The following is a 9,643-nucleotide window of genomic DNA, read 5'->3' as shown; positions in this document are numbered from 1 at the left end:
TGTCCGCACCACTCCACAAAGCTGTCCACCACACTCATATACTCCGCCTCCCGACCTCTGCTGGTACAGCCCACAATGGCAGAGTCATCCGAGAACTTCTGCAGGTGGCAGGACTGTGAGCAGTGTCTGAAGTCCGATGTATAGAGTGTGAACAGGAATGGAGACAGTACCGTGCCCTGGGGTGCCCCCGTGCTGCTCACTATCGTGTCCGAGACGGTGTTCCTCAGCCTCACAAATTGTGGTCGACCTGTAAGATAGTTAGTGATCCAGGTGACCAGTGGGGTCTCTACCTGCATGTCCAGGAGCTTCCTATTCAAAGGGCAGGCTGCACGGTGTTAAACGCACTGGAAAAATCAAAGAACATGATTCTAACAGTGTTACCTGCCTCCTCCAAGTAGGTGTGTGCTCTGTGCAGCAGGTAGATGATGGCGTCCTCCACTCCAATACGGGGCTGGTAAGCAAACTGCAGGGGGTCCAGCGATGGTTCCACAACAGCACGCAGGTGTTTCAGGACCAGCCTCTCCAGAGACTTCATCACATGTGAAGTCAGAGCAACTGGTCTGTAGTCGCTGTGTGTGCTCGGATGTTTGGTCTTGGGCACAGGAACAAGGCATGTTGTCTTCCACAGGGCAGGGACAGTCATCAGGCTCAGACTCAGGGAGAAGATGTGCTGGAAGACCCCACACAGCTGTGTGGCGCAGTCCCTGAGTACTCTGGGGCTGAGTCCGTCCGGTCCTGCAGCTTTTCCCGGTCGTAGGCGACTGAACTCCCTCCTCACATCTTCTGTGGTGATGGTAACTGTGGACACAGAAGAGCAGAGAGAGAGATCTGATGGGGGAGGGTGGGGGGTTGTTAATGGGAGGTGGGGTAAGGGGGGCAGGGTGATGTTATTGATGGGGGGGTGAAACTGGTTAGTATGGTTAGGGGGAGGGGGAGGAGGGGGAGGTACATTGTTGTTATAGACAGGTGTTAATGGTGCATCACAGGGAGGGGGAGGGGGAGGGTGGTCAGGGAGTGGACTATCAAACCTGTTGAAAAACAGGTTCAGCTGGTTGGCCTCCTGCAGATCTCCATCCATCAGCTGGTCGGAGATCCTATTGTGGCCGGTGATGGTTCGCATGCCACTCCATACCTCCCTCAAGTTGTTCCGGGCAAGTTGGCTCTCCAGCTTCCTCCTGTAGCTCTCCTTGCCCTCTCCAATCTTCTCCCTCACCTCTGCCTGGGCCCTCCTCATCTCCTCTCTGTCTCCACTCAAGAAGGCTGTCTTCTTTCTGTTGAGTGATGCCTTGATGTCCTTTGTCACCCATGGTTTATTGTTTGGAAAGCAGCGTATTGACCTGGTGGGGATTAGAGAATCTGTACAAAAATTAACATATTCTGTGATACAGTCTGTGAGTGTGTCTACATCCTCACCGTGGGTGTCACAGAACACATCCCAGTCAGTCACCTCAAAACATCCCTGCAGGGTCTCCAGGGCTTCCGGTGTCCACCTCCGTACAGTTTTGGTGGTCACCGGCTGCCGCTGTACTGCTGGTATATACTGGGGTTTGAGGTGGACTAGGCTATGGTCTGATCTGCCCAAGGGAGGGAGAGCTATGGAGCTGTATGCCTCTTTAACATTAGCATACAGTAAATCTAGAGTTTTATTTTCTCTTGTTTTACAGTCCACAAACTGCTTGAAAGTGGGCAGAGTTGATTTCAGATTAACATGGTTAAAATCGCCAGAAATCGCTATGAAGGCATTAGGGTGCTGGGTCTGAAGCCTCGCGGTCACAGAGCTGATGACGTCAGTAGCCCGCGACGCCTCAGCCGAGGGAGCGATGTAAACAACGAGTACAATGGCGTGAGAGAACTCTCTGGGCAAATAATACGGACGTAGACTCACCGCTAGCAGTTCAATGTCCGGGCTGCACACACGCTCCTTTACCGTAACGTGTCCCGGGCTGCACCACCGGTTGTTCACGTAGAGCGCCAGTCCCCCTCCTTTCTTCCTGCCGCCCTCGGTGCAGTTCCTGTCCGCCCGTACCAACTGAAAGCCGGCTAAACTCACGGTAGAGTCCGGTATGTTTGCGTGCAGCCACGTCTCTGTAAAGCACATTACAGACGCCTCACGAAACACACACTCGCTCTTTGTGCGAGATGTTAACTCTTCCATCTTACCCAGTGATCTAACATTACCCATGACGATAGAAGGAAGATACGGCTTGTATCTTCTTTTCCTCAGCTGTCTTCTTTTGCCCCCTCTGCTTCCGCGTTGTTTCCTTCTTAGTTCTTTGGGGATTTCGTGTCGCTGGCCATACATCCCGCTGTGCTGGAGACTCATCAGCTGATCCCTGGTGTAAACAATGGAGCCCTGGCGTGTTTCCGTCACGGCCGAGACGCGGCATGATAAAAGTGCTCCAAAAGCGACGAAGACCACGAAGAAAGTCCGAAAAAGACGCATTATTGCAGTGCCTGACCGCTTATACTTCGATTTAGTACGAAGTAGAGTGTGTAGAGTAGGAATAAATTACGAAAAACAACTTAATACACCCGCGGTGTGCGGAGCTTCTCTGGCTGGCTGCTACCGCGAGGCCGCGCCGGAAGCTATGTTTCACTTGTTACCGTTTGCTACTCCATTCATTTAAAAAGAGAAATTCCACCTTCTAACTGTTTACAGGCAGTCTGAAAAGAACAGAACACAATATAGGGGGATGCTCTAAAACCAAGAATCCAACCAACTCATTAAACGTATAAAATGATGAAGATAACACATCGCTTTTGGTTATCCTAACTCCCCTGGATACCTCCACACAATAACATATTTTCTGGGTTTCAGAAAACATGATCAATGGTCTTACCCAGAAACCTAGATAAAAGTTTACACTATGCTGATAGAGCCTTTTAACAGCAAGCAATGCTGCCCTGGAGACCGCTCTCCCCTGTGTTGCCGACAACAGTCTGGATCAGGACAGGAACGGCTAACAGCAGTCATATATACTGTAGGAGCCATAGATGGTGGCAGTGCAGCTGTTTTGTTATAAAAAGGCAGCTTTATTTATATAATTTATTTAGAAACAGATGCTCACTGCATTCTATGACGTGGTTATTTAAGAGTCCCAGCTGCTCATCTAAAGCGTCATGTTACCATGGAGACAGAGAGCGGTTCAAAGGTACGTGTCACTCAGCTTTTTGTTGTGTAGTTGTTCAGTAGTTACAGGACAGAAGCAGACATATAGTGAGTACTTTGTTGTGACTTTATGGTGTGGTTTTGTGCTTGTGTTGACATTTTTTTACATTTGATCGAGTGCTTCTTTGACTGTTGTGGTCTTCGACTGTAGAGGGCGCTAGCCGCTGGTAGGACCTTTGTTGCTTGTAACAAACTTAAATCAACAAATTGCTCTCTGTGTTTTATCTTGTATCTATTGGGAGGGATGCCTAAGATAAAAACATGTAAGTTCTAGTTCAATGTTGATTTGTAGGATTTCCTGCATTATTTCTACAATTTCTGTCCAAAATTCTTTCATCTTGGTGCAAACTGCAACAATTCTCTGCCCTGCATTTAACACACACGTCTAAAACATTTGTATTGAATTTACTTAATCTTGCAGGAGTCAAACTCTCATCAACCATTTATATTTAGACATACAACGTATTAATAATACTGAATTCAGTTTTAGTTCATAAATGCATATTGACTGTTGGTAATTCGTTGTATGTGTTTGTTTTCAGTTTCACACTTTCCAATAAACCTGTTGAGACGAGCGGACTGTCGTCAGAGTCTTAGAAGGAAGACTGGAGCAGACATATAGTGAGTAATTTGTTGTTTGTCGTATGGTTGTCATGGTGATGGGGAATATTTGCGTCACGTGGTGTAGGTGGTGACAACCGGATTCTATTAAAGGGGCACTCACTCACCGTCACAGGTGTTAGGAGGAGAGAAGAAGCTGGGTGGCCACAGTTTTTGTTGACCGCAGCGTGTCGTAACATAACGCAGCACATCATACCGTAACCATAGCGCACACCTTTGCACGTTCATCACCGGGTTATTCTTTTGGTTTATGTTTTCATCTCCCCAATGCAGCGTTTTATCCCATGTCCATGTACTATATCAAACCTCATCAAGAGGCAGAAGGCCTCATTTCACATTAGGCTACAGCGCCTCATACAGAGAGGCAGGGCCCATCTCTCCTCTCATCTGGGACTTTGGAGCTTTGAGGAAGCCGCTATATATACTGCTGCTGTTTAGCTATGTGCAGCTCCTTGTCTTCCGCTGACAGACACAGACAGTGGCATTCTGCTAAAAACAGGTATATGAGCCACAGAGCTGTACGAACCCCTGGAAGATCCATACATTCATATATTATAATATATGAGTGACACATGGTGCTAGAGCAGGCTGTCCTACTGATGAAGTCCAAAACAGGCATTAAATGGCACCAAAACATCCCCAGAAGCTGGCATGTGAGCCACAGATCGCCACATGCCACTAACACAGTCAGACATGGCACTTTGAGATCGCCACATGCCACTTCATCAAGCGAGGCAGGCCAAATGCCACTTTGGGGTAGACCGACAGGATACGGATTCTCATTTAACTGGACTTTTAACACAGACAGTGTGTCAAGTAACAACAAGTGTGGCCAAGTTTACAAGTTATTGTTAAAGTGAGTTTAGTTTAGGGCTGATTGTTAAGGAAATAACATGTAACCACTCAGTAATAGTTAGGGCCCGAGCACCGAATGGTGCAAGAGCCCTATTGAAACCTTAGGGATTACTACCCAACAGGAAGTCCGCCATTTTGACTTTTGTGGCCATTTTTTGCCTATTTGTCACCCTGCTACAAAACTTTTCACGCCTCGCATACTTCATCCAATTGGGCTGAAATTCACTGTGTCCACTCAGGACACCATAGGGAACAGACGCATTCCAAAACTCTTACAAAAGAGTTACGGTGTGGCGGGGGCGTGGCCTCAAAGTTGACCATTTGCCAATACAAAGAAACACAGTATTTTCTGCCATACCTCCAACATACTTCATGCAATGTGGACAAAATCTTACAGTACTGCTATGGACCCGAGTCTGAACAGATATATATGCTAATATGATGACACGGTCATAGCGCCACCTCCCAGCAGGAAATTTCTCTTTTAAACATGTTTTTGTTCTACGTCTCTGGAAATGAGAGGAGAGAAGAGCATAGGACAGGAAACTGCAATGGCCCTGCGGGTCGCAAGGTGCGCGAGGGCCCGCAATGCTGCTTGCAGCTTTAATTTCCACCTGCTGTTGGTTCGGAGTTGAGTACATGGCTAAGATGCAGGAAGATGCATCTCACAGTCCTCTTACATGTTTTATGTTTGTGCAGGATTGCTCTTAGGACCGTGACAGGGCATCCAGAGGAAATGGCGAAATTCTGTCTCGGTTTTTCACTGACAGAGGCACTGTGTCTTGGGGCCAGCTTGGCTGTTTCAGGCCTTTGCTACTATATGTATAGAAAGAAGAAGAAGACAGCAGATGAGCTTGATGTGAGTAAGAATGTATTTCATTAACATTATATAGCAGTAGTCTGCAAAGTGAATTGCGGTTCTGACTGCTAATACTTACAGAGGGACTGTTGCATTCAGTGCATGCTGACAGCTCACTAGTCTCTGACAAAGAAGTACACCATGCAAAAATGCTTGAGAAAAGCTCTCCTACTTGTTTAACTAAAATCCTTTGCAGCCCTTTAACATGTTGTTGGTGATGGTCATGCAGTGTAATGTGCAAGTTTGTAAAACCTCCATGTGCCATCTGACTATGTGTGTGTCATATTCAGAATGCCTCCCACATCAACATAGATGGAAACCTTAAAGACACTTTGGAGGTTACACCAGGAGCACGTCTGCAGTATGCTGTTGTTGAAGGTAACCAGAACTGGATCAATACAAACAAGTGATGATTATGTATTTCCACTTCATACTGTATGTTTGTGTATATATTGTAGGTGTTGTGGAGCCTGTAGGCGAGCCACTGAGGAGTCAGTGTCATGAAGACATTGTTGGTGTGGTGCACAAAGTGGAAGTCACAGAGCCCAGGCTGGGATTGAGCAGCCTTTACTCTGCTCTTTTCAAGAGTCATGATAAGCCAGTCTTGCACAAACAAGTGACATCGGTGCCCTTCGTATTAAGGGGTTCGGATGGGACTGCAGTCCAAGTCCATTGTCCACTGAAGGCCTCTGGACTGAACATGGAGATGTTGTACAAGAGGTTTCTCCAGGTCAGCCATGGATTCAGTGTTCTTGGATGGTATTTCAGCGGGGTGAAGTCCTACAGTCGACTGGAGACCGAGGAAATGCTTAGAGTCAGTTACCAATGCTCGTTATTTTAATAGTTAATTCACAACAAAATGTCTGTTGCTTATCACTAATAATTTACATAGTAACAATACATTATGAAAATATGCACCTTTTTTCAGGTGGGCACACGTGTTACTGGTGTAGGCCAGCTGACGCTGGACCCAGATGGCACCCTGAATCTTAGACCCCCTTCTGATGGATCTAAGTACTTTCTGAGCATGGCAGACTATGACACTTTACGAAAACAATACAGCGCTGCGACCAAAGCGTGGAAGCGTTTGCTGTTATATTTGCTTTAGCCGGTGCAGCGGCACTCTAACAACACGGAAAGCTTCGCTGGCAGCGTGACAACGAAAGGAGGGAATCCTGTTGAAGATGGGGAAAATAATCAGGAGAACATCTGTCATCTGCCTCTCTCAGCCATGTAACCGTATACTGTGGAACTGTGGACATGCTGCTGCTACACCTGCTACCAAGCTCTGTCACAACATTTGATGTTATGATTTTATTCTTTTTATGATTTTAATTTCCTTCTTAATTGAGTGTTTTAAAATGTTTTATTCTGTGATTTTATCTTATGTAAAGCACTCTGAATTGCCTTGTGTATGAATGGTGCTATATAAATAAAGCTTGCCTTGCCTCCAATTGTACTGTAAATATCTGGCCATGATGTTCTGTGTCAGTAAAGTATCTCTCTTAATGAGGATGTTTCACTTGTTACCGTTTGCTACTCCATTCATTTAAAAAGAGAAATTCCACCTTCTAACTGTTTACAGGCAGTCTGAAAAGAACAGAACACAATATAGGGGGATGCTCTAAAACCAAGAATCCAACCAACTCATTAAACGTATAAAATGATGAAGATAACACATCGCTTTTGGTTATCCTAACTCCCCTGGATACCTCCACACAATAACATATTTTCTGGGTTTCAGAAAACATGATCAATGGTCTTACCCAGAAACCTAGATAAAAGTTTACACTATGCTGATAGAGCCTTTTAACAGCAAGCAATGCTGCATTTCACACTATACTGGATCTTTAAATGTGGTGAAATACCTATCCTGGCATTCCAAGAGGCAAAGCTGAAGTGGGGAACAACAGTAAATTGAGTATAAAGTACAGCAGCATGGAGTGACAAGGAGTATGGTCGAGCTTCTGATGGGGAAAACCTGGCAAAGATGCTCTAGATAGACAGGGACAGTACTAGCTCTGTAAAGTTCCTGGTAAACACAGAACAATCTCCATTCATCACTGGTATTAACCCTCATGCGTTGTTCGGGACATTTTTGTCCTCTGAGAGAAATTTTTCTGTTTATTTTGGCCATAACTTTGTCAATATGTGGACAAATTGAATCATTTTTCCTCAATAAGCTTAATTTTACATAAATTTTGTTAATATGATTTTAAAATTTTTCATAGGTCAACGGTACACTGTGGGCAAATTTTACCCCCTAATGTGTTGTTCGGGGACAAAAACGTCCCCTAACTTTAACGGTTTTAAAAATATATTAGATAAATATTTTTTTGAAATTTTTTTGCATAGACCTTTTAATTAACTTCAGTTCTAATCAACAGTAGTGAAAAAATCATTTTCCCCCAGGATTTTAACCCTTTAATCACCAATTTTATAAGGGGTGGTGCTGAAAATTGAAAAAAAAACACACAAAATGGCTCATTTTTAATAGAAAAGGTGAATGTGGACTGGATTCTTTTTAACCTTTATTATAGTCTTGGTCATGTCAAACATCAGTAAAAAAATTGACTTGATTGCATTATTAGTTTTTGCACAGCACTGGATTTTCTTTTTTTCTCCCATTTTGTCCCATAGACTTACATTATAAACACACTTTTTTTGACTGCACAGCCATGGCACTAAATAATCATGCATTCTTGATTGTTGGTGGTTTACCCTGTTGGTAGGAGGTAACATTTGTGATTTTTACAGTTAACAACTTAATTACCATATTAACCCTTTACCTGCAGGCCTGTGCTCATGTACTGTAGTTTCTGGCTTAAGTATATGGAGTTATAGGGAGTATTTTAGCACATAATTGTGTGTCTACACACTGTGTGTGTATGTTAGAGAGGAAGAGAGCCATTTGCACACTGTCAGGGAAGGAAAGTCAGGAAAATAAAGTTACTAAGTAAGTGAAGTGTACCTAATTCAGACGTACAACGGCAATGCATAAGCATGTAAAATGAAAACATCCAGGAGTTCTGGCGTCTGAAGTTGTGGATGGGTAAAATAGCTGTTTTTTTTTTTTTTTTTTAGCTTTCGGAAAACACGTCCTCCAGTAGAGTGACTTTACTTTTAGGTTAGTGTCTCAGTTGAGATCACTGAATTAGTCTAAGTGAGGTCTAAGTGCCCCTTTTCCATGGTGTGTTGCGCTCCACACGACCATACGTACATGTGCATGTTACTAAATAGACACCATAGATAGATAACTTGATAACATAATAAATAATCATTGACTAACCAAATCTAATCTACAGTTTAGTCCCCTACTAAAATTAGTATTAAAAGTAGTTTAGTAAAGTAAAGTAAAGTAAATTTGTTGCAGCCCTAAAAGTAAGTGCCGGGCCCTTTGATGCTGAGAGGTTCAGAATAAGCAAAACAAAAACACTAGTGGACTTGCATGCATCCTCCTGGTCATTTAATGGTGACAAGAGCAGCAAGCAGCATGAAGAGAGGATTCACCTGTGCATGAGTGAAGGATTCACTTGTGAACGAATGAAGGATTCGCTTGTGAACAAGTGACGGATCTACTTGTGCAGCCTTCACAGCTTCACAGCCTGGCCCTTCATAGAGCCAGGCTGCACAATCATTTCCAGAGATTGTGCACAAGTGAATCCTCTCTTCATGTTGCTTTCTGCTCTTCTCACCATCAAATGACCACAAGGTCACATGTAAGACCACTTGCCTTTTTGTTTTGTTTAGTCTGCACCTGTAGACATCAAAGGGCCACACGTGCATAGCAACACTTTCTTTGTTTTTGTTTACTATGAAGACTCTGTGGTTGTGTGTACTCACAGACAACAAGATCAGTGTGCAAATGGCTCTCTTCCTCTCTAACATACACACACAGTGTGTAGACACACAATTATGTGCTAAAATACTCCCTATAACTCCATATACAAGCCAGAAACTACAGTACATGAGCACAGGCCTGCAGGTAAAGGGTTAATATGGTCATTAAGTTGTTAACTGTAAAAATCACAAATTTTACCTCCTACCAACAGGGTAAACCACCAACAATCAAGAATGCATGATTATTTAGTGCCATGGCTGTGCAGTCAAAAAAAGTGTGTTTATAATGTAAGTCTATG

At 44.1% G+C, this 9,643-nt stretch overlaps 1 protein-coding gene across 1 annotated transcript; it reads left to right on the top strand.

Annotated features, from left to right (window-relative positions):
* The first annotated feature begins 3,179 nt into the window (after window positions 1-3,179).
* On the top strand, window positions 3,180-6,612 carry LOC114429883 (mitochondrial ubiquitin ligase activator of nfkb 1-A-like). Its single transcript, XM_028398494.1, has 6 exons — window positions 3,180-3,217; window positions 3,712-3,790; window positions 5,345-5,504; window positions 5,795-5,882; window positions 5,963-6,318; window positions 6,433-6,612. Exons 3-6 carry the CDS (start codon window positions 5,382-5,384, stop codon window positions 6,610-6,612), a joined length of 747 nt encoding a protein of 248 aa, XP_028254295.1. The 5' UTR covers window positions 3,180-3,217; window positions 3,712-3,790; window positions 5,345-5,381.
* Window positions 6,613-9,643: the final 3,031 nt, after the last annotated feature.

Source organism: Parambassis ranga, unplaced genomic scaffold (assembly GCF_900634625.1).
Source record: "Parambassis ranga unplaced genomic scaffold, fParRan2.1 scaffold_21_arrow_ctg1, whole genome shotgun sequence".
Classification (NCBI taxonomy): domain Eukaryota; kingdom Metazoa; phylum Chordata; class Actinopteri; family Ambassidae; genus Parambassis; species Parambassis ranga.
The sequence above is the reverse complement of the archived record's forward strand: the minus strand, read 5'-3'. Positions and strand labels throughout refer to the sequence as shown.

Bases quoted from the DNA above. Each gene is read 5' to 3' on its own strand.
- LOC114429883 (XM_028398494.1), top strand. From the start codon at position 5,382: ATGGCGAAATTCTGTCTCGGTTTTTCACTGACAGAGGCACTGTGTCTT. The intron at 5,883-5,962 runs GTAACCAGAACT...TATATATTGTAG, and splicing joins GCAGTATGCTGTTGTTGAAG to GTGTTGTGGAGCCTGTAGGC. The intron at 6,319-6,432 runs GTCAGTTACCAA...ACCTTTTTTCAG, and splicing joins AGACCGAGGAAATGCTTAGA to GTGGGCACACGTGTTACTGG.